At 41.7% G+C, this 15,992-nt stretch overlaps 1 protein-coding gene across 2 annotated transcripts in view; it reads right to left on the minus strand.

Annotated features, from left to right (window-relative positions):
• Positions 1-1,039: 1,039 nt before the first annotated feature.
• RORB (RAR related orphan receptor B) overlaps positions 1,040-15,992 on the minus strand; it is a 192,416-nt gene continuing 177,463 nt past the window's right edge. For both annotated transcript variants that reach the window (XM_036261145.1, XM_036261144.1), the window contains exons 9-10: positions 15,156-15,268; positions 1,040-4,247 (exon numbers count right to left, since the gene is read on the minus strand). In XM_036261145.1, the coding sequence (XP_036117038.1) occupies positions 4,092-4,247; positions 15,156-15,268 (269 nt within the window). In that variant the 3' untranslated portion in view covers positions 1,040-4,091. The remainder of the gene's footprint in view (positions 4,248-15,155; positions 15,269-15,992) is intronic.

Raw genomic sequence — 15,992 nt, forward strand, 5'->3', positions numbered from 1 at the left:
CCAGGAAACACTATTTGTTATCATTTCCAGTAGAAGCAGACTTTTTCTTACGTCTATGATAAAAGAAAACCAAGGACGTGGAACAAAACTCACATCATTTGCATCTGCCAGTTTTGGAGAAAAAGATGGTTAAATTTTAGGTTGTCCTTGTGACACAAGATTTGTTTGTGCATTCAAGCCTGGTACAGCTGGGACTGTAGGGAGTGAGCGTGAGTTGGCTGTCCGTGTATGATTTTCTATAAGCGGTTCAGCTTGACAGCTGTGAAGTTGTGTGTTGAACAAGGCAGCTAGGATAGGAAGGGTACTGATGCCTCCTGGCACCTCTTGTTAATATTCAGAGTTCATTATAACCTGGGGTCTCTTAGATTCTGTCAAAAAAGTCTAATTACCCACGAGATCACTGTGATCTCTGTTTTTACCAAACCAGTGGTCCTCTAGTCCAGAGCCCTGAAGACAGGATTAAAACAAGGGAAATCCAGGAAGGCTGTGTTTGTAGAATACAGCTCCACCTTCAGCTTTCACTGGGGGTAAGAGAACTGTAGAAAAGAGGACACAAGGATGACCTGAGTCACGTCCAGTAGGGGTTCATGTGGGGTGTTAGGTGGATTTGGGCCCCTTTCTCTTATATCCCCTCCCAAATTTGCCTTTTCCTTTCACAGACCACAAGTTACCGCTCCCCCTCCCTCGTGAGGTTCATCTAATGCCGCCGGGCTTTCTGCGTTTTCTTCGCTCGGGACTTGTATAGGAAGCTTGGGTTCACGGGGAGACACATATTCCTGTAAATGGAGCAGCAGGATTATCTGGCTCTTGGCAGATTTTAGAAAATGAGACTAAGTTGTCCTGACTCATGAGCAACTTGTCAGCAAGTCCAAATCATACAAGTAAGTTCAGTTTACAACATGACGTTTCTGCTCGCTGGTCTGAAAGCCTTGTCAGAGAGGTTCTCTCACTGGCATATTTAATTGATGCCATTTACATTTTGTTGTCATTTTCCTGTTTTTTTTTTTTTTTCCCCCTTTCCCTCCTTCTGGATGTACCTTTTTTTTTTTTCTTTTTTCTTTTTTTAAATAAAACATCCCTGAGTGGATACAGTGCAACTTCTGCATCAGCAGTGATTGTCATTTACGAAGCGTGGAGCAGACAGCAGAGCTCGTGGGTCACTTTGTCCAGTGCACGCTTGGTCGTGAACGTGTTGTGAACGTTTGTGAGTGGTCGTGGGGAAGGGACAAAGAACGCGTGTGGCAAAGGGAGTTGTGCTTGCCAAAATTTTAAAATACCTCGCGATGGAGTCACAGCAGATGTCTAAAGGGCAGCTTTTAAACGTGCTTTGTTACCATGGAAGATAGGACTTGGTTCTCTTTTAAGGGACAGATTTGGCAACTGTGGCGAAAAACGGAAATCTCGTTTCTCAGCTGAAGTGGGCTGAGCGGGTGCTGGTTTCCACCGCTCTGTTCGGGTGCAGTCTCCAGCCGGCTCCTGTGCCCCAGCTGCCCAAGGTTCATGCCATCCCCATTAAATGCCTGCACTGTGAAAATGACACAAATTCAAATCCAGTACCTCCTGAGGCAAATGTGGGGAGCAATCTTTTTCCTACATCACCCAAGGGACACGGGAGGGAAAAATTCTCAGCCACTTCATCAACTGAGCCCATTTAAATCCTCTAAGGTAAATGGGAGGAAACAAACAATCCCCTTTGCAAAACGGAGCAGGAATTACAGGCTGACAATGGGAAACACTAGGCCAACAGAACGATGAAAACAAACTTTGACATAAGTTCAAAGCTCAAAGGGAAACACCAAGTAGACACATTAAACGTCGCCTATCACAAGCCAATCATAAAACATACATTGCATTTGGAAACGGCTCGGTTTAATTGAGTGCCTTCCATTACCCTGTTTTCCTAGCAATCAGTAAAGTAATCTTTCCATTAGAAGGAAATATGACTCTTGGAATTAATTCTTTATACAAAGAGCTAGCAGGAGTGACATTTACACCAAAAAGAATTGAGTCCCTGTAGCAGCATAATAAGCGGTCTACAGCTGTCTTCTTAGACACTGAAGTTAATTTCGTTCAATGTAGTTAAATTAATTGAATATAACAATAGTTGAGAAAGAGATTCATTATTTTAAAGCCTTTTTGTTTCCCCCCATTGGTTTGGAATTCATCAATCATGCGGTGGGAAAAGGCTCTGTTTTCTAAAGGAAAAGAGGAGCACTACTGTTTGATCCTCAGCGAGGAGTTCTGTGGCATCCTGGAGGGGGCGCTCAACCCTGTAACCTCAGGAGAGCATGAGAGAGGACTGGGAACGCCAAGTTTCCACTGATGGAAACTTGACAAAGTAGGTGTGCCTGCGTGTGCGTGTGTGCGTGCGTGTGTGTGTGTTTGACAAGGAAAGAGGGGCAGGTCTTCATTAGCTGAGGCCTGGGCTACACTTACAGATCATGGTCTTCATTGTTTCAAACACAAAGCTCTCCTCTACCTGCCTTTTTAAAAAACCTTATTTTAGATCCAAGAAGCCCAAAGGCAGAAGGCCTTCACACACAGAACAGACTCCTTAAAATGGATGCTTTTTTTCTGGGGATCCGTTTGATTGAAGGGCAGACGTGAGAATTTGTCCTAGGAAGTCTAAATTCTCTAATCCTCATATCGCCGTTTGCATTCTGTACTTTTTAAAGTTGCTGAGAAAATAATCCTAGGCTAGATGGAGAATGTCATTTCAAACTGCATAGAGAGTAGTTTTGGCTTTGGGGTGTATTTGTTTTATGGAATAACTCAGATCCTTTTTTCGATCCGTCAACCTTTTGCTATCTTGTTATGATATAGTATTTTGGAAAAAAAAATGAGAGGCTCCAGGTTAAAGGACAGAGGAAGTCCTGCCTCCCCCTTTATTGCTGCTTTTCTAATGAGCTTATTAAAGAGAATGGGTCTAAGGAACTACTTCTTTGTATATTTTCTTTCTACTTCTTCTTTGCAAAATAAAATAAACGGTTAGAAGGAAAATGTTTGCATGAAATGGTATTGGGTCTCTGGCTTCTGATGTACTCTTTTACTCTCATTTTATTAGAAAAAAATTGCTGGTGGCTATAATCTATAGACTGTATTTCTCTGTTGAAGACACAGTAAGCACCAAAATCAAGTTTCTTTCACAACCTGAAATCCAAAGAAAAACAGGGTTTTGTGTGTCCTGGTGAAAAATCTCTTGTTTGGACACAGAAGCCCTGGACTCCACAAGATTACCTGTGGCCTCATTCTTAAAACAGGAAAATGGCTCCAAATACTTATATTTTTTTCCCCCAATATGTACCGTCTTGACAAGGCTTTGATGCCATCGATAGAAACAGAGTTTTTACACAGGCTGTGCATTTTAATTCTTCCTTCGTAGACTAATGTCTGAATTGGTACCATCTTGCCACCGACTATTGATGAAAACTCTGGTTGGGAAAACAAAATCCTGATTGTCTAACATAAAGGTAACATAGAACACAGAAGGTAAATAATATAAGAGAGCCTGACCAAACCTCCTTTGCTAGTAGGTATGATATTTTAAGCCACAGTGCATGTGCGTGTATAAGTAATTGTCATATATAATATTCTCAGATATTATATACGTATTACATACATGCACTGTGCTTTCCAAGACAGCTACAAATTTACACATGCATCAGCTATCTAAAAACATAGAAATAGGTAAGCCTATTAAGTGGAATTTTCTTAAATTATATTTGAACAATCAACAGGAAAAGTAATCATGTAAAGTACCGCTCTGTTCTCGTATATATCTACAATAAAATTCTATAAACAGTTGTCTCCCAAAACATACCCGAATAAAATTAAAAAAAGATAACACCCAGTGTCCTATATTTGTATATTTATGGTCATTTCAAAAACAAAAACAAACAAACAAATAAAAGAGCCCCACTCAGGTGCATATTTACATTCTTCAAACTGTTGCGGTGAAAAATAATTCTATTAAGTGCAGGACATTCCTAATGTTGCAGTAGTGACATTTTTTTCTTAAGTCTTCATGAACACATTGCTTTTGTCTTAATGGTGATGCATTCCAGGACTATGAGACAGTTCTGGCGTTGCCTTCATTTGCAGACGGTGGCACAGTCAGGATTAAAGAGCTCCTTGTATAACGGAGGAAAGAGTGTATTCACTATGTCTGGATGCGATTGCTTAAATACCTGCAGCTTCTCTCCATGCAAGTTGCACACGGCCGTGATGGTTGGTATCTTGGCTATTAACTGCAGAATGAAGGGACAGGGTGGAGACAAAGGGGGAAGTTTGTTAGAGCTCTGTCTTTGGAATCAGTGCCCTTCTTAGCCCCAGATAAAGGGAAATGGCTTTGGAAAAAGGTGTTCAAAAAGGAAGAAGGCTCACGTCCAGCTTTTCCTTTAGAACAAAACAAAACAAAACAAAACAAAACAAAACAAAACAAAACAAAACAAAACGCTCACCCGCCCCCTCGTCCCATAATGGGAAAGGAATGAGAAAGAAAGCTGGACTGAGCTTCTGGATTCATTGTTCTTAAATAAAGTACGTATGGGAGGTAGTCCAGTTTAAGCCTTAGGAGTGGGTGCTCCGCAGGCAGGCTGACTGAGTTGGGATCCTAGTTCCGAAATAGCGAAATGGCTGTGACACACGCGATGTTTCAGTTTTCTCATCTGTGAAATGGGCTTAGTCACGGTACCTACTTCATTGGGTTGCTGTGTGGACCGAATGAGGTGATTCATATAAAAGCGTCAAGAACGCTGTGGGCATGAAACACGGTTGTTAGCTAATATTATTATTTTCTATTATTTCCCACAGATTTTTATGATGGGACTGTTAGAGTTTCAGTTTTGGAAGGTGACGATGTTAGGAAGGTGTAGCCTAAACTCTACGAGTTGTAATTCATAATTATCTGGGCTGCTTTGCTCTCAGGCTCACTAGCCTGCCTATGTCTCTCAAATCCTTTTCTGCTGTAATGCATAAAATGAAACCTATATCTAATCTAGGGACAATTTGGGAGGTCACTGACATGTCTCTCCTTTAGGGAGATGTTTTAAAAACCTGTGTGAGAATATCCACTTATAATTGCTGGGTTTTGAAATATATATATATATATATATATATATATATATATATATATATATATAAAATATATGATGTAATTTTGAGTTCAAATAACCAGAAGACAGTGTTTTGTAATAATTCAAAATGTCCACAGTTTGCCAAATGCTATAGAAGTCTTAGAAGGCGAGCAATTCTAGCTTTTAACATACTTAGAATTTTGGGACACTTAGAATCCATCAGTTCGTGTCAAAATTAGCTGAAAACCAAATGTCATGGTGATCCAATTACTGTGGGAATGAGATCTGTTCTCATATAGAGAATAGTTTTACAAAAGATAAGCTTGATAGTTCATATAGCTCACCAAAGATACCCTTGAAAGGGAAGATAGAATAACATTTCATAAAACCCATCTAATCACCAGTTAGGCTCACTGTGCTCCCTACCCTACTTAATCAGAAGAAACCATTTCAGTCTTTGAAGTAAAAGAGGAAATAGATAATTACTCTGTGGCTTTCCAAAATCAGAAATTTCCACTCTTTCATTAACTTTCCTTTTAACAACTGATGATGATATTACCATACTATGAGCAATTTAAAAATAGCATTATGATTAGCGCTGTTGACATATTCATTAAAGGGATCTCGCACACATCAAGAAGTCTGGCGTTCAGACTTTCCATTTTCGCTGCTACTTACCGATACGGATCGAAATAAAACATGTGGAACCTTTGTCTTTGAATGAATGTTACATTTTAGACTGAAAATGCAGATTTTCTGTCTAACACGATGAGTTACTTAAACTCTGCTAAACAGCACAAGATACAAAACAGACTGGTTCTTGCTAATAATTTGCTTGGAAAGCCAGATATGACTCAAGTTAGCACAGTCAAAAGCAGACTGAAAACCTGTGGTGCGTGCTGTGGAAGAATGAAGACTGAGGAGGTGACTATTAGGACATCCTGACTCCCTCTGGCAGGCCAGAAAGGCTCCCTCCAGAGAGTGCCGTTGATGCTGGGCTCTGAAGGAAGAGTGAATCTAACTAGATGCCGGGGCAGGGCTTACACAATATGCCTCAGGGTCATATGCAAAGATGCTGTGGTACTTCCAGGATGGCAGGAACAGGAAGGACATTCGGCATCACAGGGGCGGCGGGTGAGCAAGTTCAAGGATAAAGCTGGAGAAGTAGGCATGGCCAGATCACACAAAGTCTCGGTTACATTAACATCTTTGTAAGGGTTTCAGCAAAAACAAGAAAGATGATCAGAATCCCACTCTGAAAGACTCACTTGGGGTCCAGGTTGGAACACTGCATCTTTTCCAGGTTTTCATAGGTAAAGAATGTGCACTTCACTACAGTTCCTTGGGAAATCATTCAAGCTCTCTTCACCAGCTGGTTCACACAGAAGGAGACTATAACAGTTTCAGAACACCCCCTACACATTACAATTCTCCCCGAAATAGCTATTGGACGCAGAAAGCCTTTGAAAGCTTTCTATAATCATCCGCAGTTGAATTGATGGTGTACAGAGCTCCAGAAACTTCCAGAAGCAACTCTAGAATGCTTGTTGATCTTTAGTGTGCATAAGAATCACTGGGGTGCTTCCCACAAATGCAGATTCCTGGAGTCTGCCCCTAGGGATTCTGTTTCCAGAGGTCTTGGTGGAGCTGAGACTCCCTGTTTGAAATGAACATTCCGTGGGGATGCAGTGGGACCATGACATAGAGATGGAGAAACACTGCTTCAGAGGTTCAACTTTTACACATTTACAACTGTTTTTCAAAACTGAAAAGTAAATTGTTTATCATGTTTGAAACAGGAGCTGAGTATAAACTTGGCTCCTTTTCAGAAGACAGACAAGGAAGTTACACCTGGAGAGGGGAGAGTCCATGCGCTTAGTTCTCTGAGTTTGGTGAGTGACAGGCAATGAAATTCCCGAGTCCCCTATGACACACATCTACTGCACGGAGAGGAGTAGCCTAGTGATGACAAACACATGGGTTTGAAGGCTGACTGAATCCTGGATCTGCTATCTCCAGCTCTGTGATCTTGGGCAAGTCACTGAACCTCTCGCGTTCTCACCTGTCGGACCGCAGTGACGGCAGTCCTATCTCAGAGCACTGTGACAATGTGACAACTAAATGAGGCAACACAAGCTGTGTGCAGCGGTGCCTGGCACACAGTGGCAATAAACGGGGTAGGTCCTGCTTCCATTCCCACAGAATGCTTCCTTCAGGGAGAGAAGTGCATCGAGGCCATGCTTGTTTAACCAAATGAGATGTAGGGCAAGCACCAAAAATTGAGTCTCCACCCTGACTCATGTGAGTACAAAATGAGCCATTTTGGCCCTGGCTGGGGAGCTCAGTTGGTTAGAGCATTATCCCAATATGTCAAGGTTGTGGGTGCGATTCCTGGTCAGGGCACATATAAGAATCAACCAATGAGTGCACAAATATGTAGAGCAACGAATCAATGCTTCTCTCTCTCCTTTCCTCTCTCTAAAATCAATAATAAAAACAACAGCCACAAAAACAAAAGCAGCCCAGCCAGTGTGGCTCAGTGGATTGAGCGTTTTCCCATGGACTGAGAGGTCCCAGTTTGGTTCCTGGACGGGGCACAGGCCTGGGTTGTGGGTTCTATCCCTAGTGAAAGGCATGTGGGAGGCAGGCAATCGATGTTTCTCTCTCTAAAAAAATCAATAAAATATATTTAAAACAAAAACAAAACCAGCCATTTATTTTTATTTAAATAAAAAGCAACATACTGACTTTTATTTTCTTGTACCAATTAAAATTAGTTGCTCATTTAATAAACTGTGATCCATAAAATGAAATAGTAGGTACTATAATTCTTTTTTTTTTTTAATCCTCACCTGAGATATTTTTCTATTTATCTTCAGATACAGTGAGAAGGAGAGAAAGGGAGAGAGAGGAAAACATCGACATCAACAGGCTGCCTCCTGCATGACCCCGACCAGGGCCAGAGATGAACCGCAACTGAGGTACGTGCCCTTGACCAGCGTCCAACCCATGACTCATTGGTCCACGGGCCGACGCTCTACCACTGAGCGAAACTGGTCAGGGCAGTACTATAATTCTTAATGCTTTTTTCTGCCCCTTTAGCGGAGGGATGGGTGGGAAATTAACAGTCTAAGAGGAGGACTGAACCCCTGCTACACTTGCTTGCTTGCACCAGAACTGTGTAACTGTGCTCAGTTGGGGAAGGGAGTATGGACTCTAGCTTGTTTCCTGTCCAGCACTGGGTTTAAGAGGCATCTGATTCAGGAGCTCATTCTCCCCTCTTCCACGGGATTTGGATTCCGTCCCTGTTGCTCATCTGCAGAATGGGCGGAACGGCGAGAACTGCTTCTTGTTAAAGAGCATTGGGGGAACTGGGGCCACGTGAACAGGGAGCAGTGAGAAAGGCAGAGTTTCTTGAACCTCTGCGTTCTTGGAAGAGGCTGATTTAAAGGCATCCAATCAGCTATGGAAACAGAGGTGCTGACAGGGGCATCCATCACTCTGGAGGCTTGGTGGGCCAGGAGGCCATGCGGAGGCAGCAGTAGGACTTGTCAGCGCCCAGAAGGGCCTGGTGGAGGAAGCAGCAGGCAGTCACTTACTGCTCATTAATATTATGTACTACCGCTGGGGGACCCCCATTTCAAAGGGAGCTCAGAGCAGCCTCAGCAGCAGTTAATGGCTCAACAACTTTTTAAACAGCTGGGGAGGTGATCTCGAAGCACTTGGAGATGGAGGGGGTAGTCAGTTTCAAATCATCATGAAATTCCTTCATGTTTAAATAATCCCCATAGCGGGAGTAGTTAGAGGGTCTATCAAAAGGCATTTTCACACTCATCTCTTTCGTATACAAGCATTTTCATAAGAAGGAAACTTTGGCTTATACCTACAGGGGTCTACAAGAAGAAAAAGCAGCTGTTCGGGAAGAGATAATAACCCTTTGCCTCTTTCCAGAGGGTAGTTTTATGAGAAAAATCCATAATTTTATGACTAGCACATTTGATTTTCAAAACATGAAACGTGAAGAGTGTAAAATCAGGGCTCTTGTTCCCATGGCTTCCAGGCCATCAAGACACCCTCCAACCTGACACAGGGAGCCGACAAGGGCTTGATCAAAGCGCAAGGAACTTCAGAAACAAGGACAAAAACAGAGCATGAGTGAGGCTAAATACATCCATTTCACTGGTCCATCTGCCTTTCAGCTTTTATTTAGTAACTTGGTACTGTGATCACAGAAAGACACACTTCTGTCTCTCTGTTGGTGATACCGTTTTGTTATTATTATGCTAGAAGTGGACTTAGGAATTAAGAATTGAGTGAACCTGTTGGCTAGTACTTCTCCCAGCTTGACCTATCACAGTTCCCCCCCGGGAAGGCTGAAGTCTTCTAGATCCGAGGGGCAGATCAACCCCAAAGGAGCAGACTTGCCACCACACGGTGCCGCCATTGTTGGCCAGGTCATCCCCTTCCCATAGCTAACCTGGGATCTCCATTGCCTTTTTGTTAACCTGGCATAACTAGGCTGATATCTAAAGAGACAGGGATGCCGTGTGGTATCTTCACAGACAGCAAGAGCTTCTTAACAAGACTGACATTTTAATAATAAAAGGAAAAGAATAATAATAGTATTGCTATTATCTCTCCTTGGAGGAATAATATTTTCTATACTAATAGAAAAGAGAGAGTCCCATGGGGGGCAGGTAACTTCCTGGCCAGCCAGATATAAGGGGAAAAGGGAAGAGTGACAGAGATTCTGAGCTTCCGCAAAATAACTCCTCCATGTAGACACCTCCACATCCTGGAAGAATTAGAAGGGGTCTATCGGCATAGAATTATGGGTCTAAAAACACCCAGAAGGGAGCCGTGATCCTGGAAAGGTGGCATCTATAGCACATGTCAGGGCACAAGCACTGGCACAAGCACAGGGCACAAGCACTGGCACACGGTTTTGAGACGTAAATTGAAGGCATGGAACTCACTGCAGTGTTCTAGTTGTGGCAACGTAAAAATGACCCTCCCTCCAGGCTCTGCACGTGGTCTGAGTTACACCGGGAGTTGTGCAAGCCTTCCCATCGGATATGCATATGTGTTGTTATGGAGTTTGCTACATCTCAGTCCAGGGTTGGGTGAGAACATACTTCCGGGAGTGTTGCATGTATTTGCAGAAGTGCTGGGGAAAAGATAGATGCCACCTAACAATATTCTACGACTCTAATCACCCAGGAGACCCAGCAGGAGGGGCTGGACTGGAGAAGACGACATCAACAAAGACTCCAGTTCTGGCCCTGATGCAGAGGCTGCCCTTAGGAAAAGGCTGGGAAGTGCTCTGAGGGCAGGATGTGAGCAGACATGCAGACCCATGCTTGTCCCTTGGCCACGCGTGCACTGCCTCAACCTGGCACTCGCTGAATTGGCTCCTTTTCTCTGTCACCCTCTGCCCCTCTGTGCAGGGCAACAGGAATGGCAGATTTAGTGACTTATAATAAGGAAGCCCACAGGCCAGAGAACAGAATCATCACCAGTGTTTGCAGCTCAAACATTCTCTGCTTTATCTCCCATCTTATCCCTCCCGCAGCAGTCATGCTATTCTCAACCGAGTGGAGGAGGAGCATCATCAGCTCCTGCTCCCCACAGTGGTCCTCACCCCGGGAGAAAACACCTCACACTGAGTCACTGCAGCACCTACAGCTCAAGGTGACAGAGCCTACTGGAAAGCCTGACAGGAATGTCGACTTCTGGACACAGGCTTCATAAGCACTGTATGCTTCGCAGCTTCGGGCCAGAGTATCATCCCTGACTAGAGCACCACAGTGCGCGGAGTACTGATCAGCCTACAGGACTGATTTGCCTACAGGACTTGGTGAAAGCAGTGTTTCTTCACTTACTGTAATGGTAGAACGTCTAAAACATCCTTAAACACATCACACTGGACTGAGCACTGGAGGGCAAAAGAGGATCTTAAGGAGAAACCTTTGTTTTTCTCTTTTTGAGTCAAAGAATATTTGCTGAAGGGACTTTAATGACCATCCAATGCAACCTACTCATTTCCCAGACAAGAAAAGTAAAGCCCAGAGAACAGATGGGCTGTCTCTCCTAGTCAGATGGGGCTTAAAATATATATGTATATTATAAATATATATGTGTGTGTTTTTTTTCCATGAGCTTTAGTGAAAGTGACCAGTGTCATCTCATTTCCTGGCTTCTCAAGTCTAGGATCCAGCCAAGTCTAACTATTATTTATAGCTCAAATAGACCTCATAATTTCTTACCCCCACATCATGCCCCCCCATCACTTGGAACGCCATAGTCTATCTCTTCACACCCCTTCCCCCAACTTCCATTTTTTGAAATAGTTTTCATCTGTTGGTGATTAGCTCAAATATAACATCTTTTGGTAAAAATTTCTTTGCCAAAATAAAAATTCTTTTGTTCACAACTACAGCAACAGCACTTATAAACTACCTATTATGAATCATACAGCCTGCTTATATTTGATCTCATTTAGTCCTTAAAGTAACCATATGAGATTGATACTATCTGTAGTCATATTTTACAAATGAGGAAACTGAGGCACAGAGAGGGTAAGTCACTTGTCCAGGGTCACACAGCTAGAAAGTGTTTTTGATGGTTTATTATACATATGCCACATATTACCATTATGCTGATGAAGAAAGAAAACTAGATTAATAGGGTATTTTTTAGACAAACAAACTAAAACTGATTAATATATATAGATTAAAACCATTTAGTTAGTGGGCACAGAATTCCTAAATTTTCAAACCTTCCCTTGGTCCAAATTTGGCTTAAAGTATAAGGCACTCTTGCTTGAGTTTAATTTCAGGCGGGCATGTGGACAGTGTGCTGAAGACTGTTCTTTCAGGACCAAGTCCACTGACTGTGTGAGACCTGCACCTCTCACCTGATGTCTGCTACACCTGTTCAGGGTCAAACTGGTCAGCAGTGTAAATAGTCTTTGTACATTACACAGAGGGCAGATCGATCCCACCTACTGGGGATTTAACCCAAGTCCTGGACTTGAATACAATGGCTGGTTACGTGGGGATTTTTCTAGAGACAGGTTTCAGAATGTTTGCCAGATTCCCCGAGGGGTCTATAAATAACACACATTAAAAATAGTCGTCACTGTTTCAGAGGTACTGTGGAGTATTTCTAAAAAGATGAGAAGACTCTGGTAGGGCAGAATAGTTTTCTTGGATTTAAATAAAACATTTATTCCTCTGGAGAGTGTGGGTTTGATGAGAGGGTGTTCCTATCTATCGATGGTGCCGTTATCTGTAAAGCATTCAAGCTCGGGAACTCGAGAGACATCCATCCCTACCCCAGCACCTGACAGTTGATGAACCTGAGTCACAGACAAATGGAATGACTTATCCAAAACCACACAGTTCAGAGCTGGGATAAACGAGAATCCAGTCTCATTCTGTTTCATGATCCCTCCACATTAGTTCAAATAACATCCTATGAAAATGATGACAGTTACAAGGAAGATGCCTTCTCTGGTCCCTGCTTTGCAACACTATAAGAAAAGAACTGAGTGGATGTTAACTACCCTTATTTATTTATTTAAATCCTCACCCGGGGATATTTTTTTCCTACTTATTTTTAGATAAAGTGGGAGGGAGAGAGAGAGAAACATTGACATGAGAGAGACACACTGGTTGCCTCCCACATGACCCCGACCAGGGCTGGGGACAAACCGCAACCGAGGTACGTGCCCTTGGCCAGAATCAAACCCGCTACTCATTGGTCCACGGGCTGATGCTCCAACCGCTGAGCCAAACCGGCCAGGGCTTAACTACACTTATTGTGGTGATTATTTTGCAATATATTATATAAAAATGTCAAATCATTATGTTATACACCCCTAACTATATCATGGTACATGTCAATTATACCTAAAAATTTTAAAAAGAAAAGAATTGACTTGTGTACTTTTCTCACCAAAGATGGAGAAAAGAGAATTAAACTGACCTACAGTTGGTGTTCAAAGTTTTTTCGTGCTGCTAAATACCTTTCATTCTTCCATTTCTCTGTCTCTTTTCTATCTCAAATTCCTCAGATCACCAGCCCCAGCAGGTAAAACATGGTGTAAGCATGAGAGTTTTGCTCTCCTGGGATAGTAATAATCACAATGTCACAGTGTGTTAGAACTCACGCAGTGTGTATATCTCATTTGAACCTCAAAGCACATCTATTCAGGAGCAAGGAATTATAATTTTACACATGATGAAAGCAGAGTTTTCTGGAAAGCAGACAATCTCCCTAAGCAGAATAGCAACAACTTTTGCCTAACTCAGGATTTTATCAAGACCTTAATTTTAGTGTGTGGTAAATATGGGGACCAAGGTCTTTGGGAGATCCCAAATGCAGAACCCCACCCACGAATGAACTAGATGTAGTTATGTATATAAGCTAATTATATATGTAATTGTAGAGACAGATGCATATAGTCACATTACCACCTTTTCTGTTCAGAATATCTGAAAGCATAAAGTTTTCCTCTTAACGGGGAGTAAACGGGTTGCAGAGAAAAGGCGATTTGTCCTTTCCCCAAAAGTGCAAAGGCATGGCGAAGAGAATTATTACTCTATAGTGTGGAAATGTTCTTCCAAGATGTGTTAATTTAAACACAATGTTACCCTAATGAAGCAGCAAATTTAACTTATTAAAGCTTTTTTTTTTTTTTTTAATATATAACAATGCTCTTTATGCACAAAGTAAAATCTGATAGTATCTCCAATAGAGTCTTCCCTCTTTTTAAAATAAGGAACTTCAAGAACAGAGTGAAGGGTTTTAACTTTTTTAGGAAAAGCAGGATTTCGAACATCTTTACCATGAGTCAGCTCCATTTCCTAGTTGCTTATCCTCTGAAGAATTTCAGTTTTTTTAAAACACATCACCTGTACTTCATATTGTGTGTTCACCACCCCAAGTCAAATCTCTATCACCTTTCATGCCTCCTCCACTTCCCCCCACATCTCCCAAATTCCAGTTTTTAAGAGAGCAAAGTTACTTAAAAATCTAAAATAATTCTGGCCCTCCAAAATGTTACAATTCTTAAGAAATCAGCGATACTTTAAAATCTAAAATAGTGCTAAATATCAATTATTAGAAAATTCTTTCTTCTTTTCAATGGTCATTTGACCTTGGTAAGCAACTTTTCTCAGTACTCTATAAAAAATGTTTTTATTGATTTTTTTTTTTGGAGAGAGAGAAACAGAGACCAGCTGCCTCCTGCACGCCCCCTACTGAGGATCAAGCCCGCAACCTGGGCATGTGCTCTGACCTAGAATCAAACTGGGACTTCTCAGTTCATGGGCCGATGCTCAATCCATTGAGCCACACTGTCTGGGCTCAGTACTCTTTTAAACATCACTATTCTTAAACTGAATAAAGAAATTGATGGTGTGTTGCTTGCTTTTGCCCATGAGACACTTATCATTTTGAAAGAACCCCAGGGCAAATCTTGAGTGAAGAGATTAGAGTTGAAGGGAATTTGATAAGGAATCAGTCTAATCTTCTATTCTGGGTAGTATTGTCATTTACAATATACCCAAGAGGAAACCAAGAAGTATCTATTAGAATATAGCCAATGACAGGGAGCTGACTATTTCACACAGTGGTCTACCCCTTCTGTTCAGTAACCCTCATCATTTTATAGCTATTCCTTATTTTGAGTAAAACTTTATCTCCTCTTAACTTTTGTCGGGACCTGACTCCTACGAGTCACAAAGTCTCCTCTTGTGTCACGTATGAATTTTGAAGACTTGATTCCTTGCTTCAAACTTTTGTTTCTCAGATAAAATACTCAGTTTCTTTGATTTGTTTTCCTATACCTGGGGTTCAGATCCATCAATATCATCCTTCTCTAAGGATGTCCTTTTCCCCCTCAATCTATTAGAATTTACTAGTCTTTCTTCAAAAATGGGCACCTCAAAATTTATGCACCTTGGTAACTTTCAGAAATCGTTGCTGAGAAATGTCTCTTGCTTTCGACAATCAGTCCTCTTTGGCTATTGCACTCTCTTTCAGTGACAGTGGGTCTGTGGTCTGAGGACCTACCTTTGCCAAGGTCTCATCATCCAGGTGATTCTTCTGAATCACATGTTGAAGTGCAAAATAAATCTTTTCCTGAAGCTTCTGGACCTTCCTTGGTTCTATCAGCCAGGCTCGGTCTGACAAAGGAAAAGGATGGGTAAGGAGGGGAGGGAACGTACGCTTGGCTTTATTTCACCTCCATATACAAGTGCTGAGTTTCAGACCCATTTCAAACTAGTTCTAAATTGCTTCTGAAGTCATGTAACTTTTTATAGAGATCATAAATATTTTATAAGCAATTCCATGATGACAGGAATGCACAATACATTGACACAGGAAATCAGAATGGCAGTAAGGACCCGATTGTTAAATATACTCCTTCATGTTTATTATTGTCTGTGACAATTTATCTCTCGCATACTTTTTCTGGACATATGCTGAGATTTTCTTTCCAAGTGGAAGTTAATGATTTGTGAAGAAATGGATCATAGAAGTGAGGGATATTTTTGGAATTCAGGATCCCCCTTTCCCTTTTATAAGCTATGTTGTCATTTATATAGCATAAACATAAATCAATTTTAAAAATATGAGTTTTTATTTACTTTTATTTTATTTTTTTGTTAATCTTCACCTGAAAATATTTATTCATTGATTTTTTGACAGAGTGGAAGGGAGGAAGGGAGAGAGAGAAAGAGAGAGAGAGAGAGAGAGAGAGAGAGAGAGAGAGAGAGAGAGAAAGAGAAAGAGAAACATTTATGTGAAAGAGACACATTGGTTAACCAACACAACCCTGACCAGGGCCAGGGATTGAACCTGCAACCCAGGTATGTGCCCTTGACTGAGAATCGAACACACTAAACT

The sequence above is a fragment of the Molossus molossus genome, unplaced genomic scaffold (assembly GCF_014108415.1).
Source record: "Molossus molossus isolate mMolMol1 unplaced genomic scaffold, mMolMol1.p scaffold_m16_p_14, whole genome shotgun sequence".
NCBI lineage: Eukaryota > Metazoa > Chordata > Mammalia > Chiroptera > Molossidae > Molossus > Molossus molossus.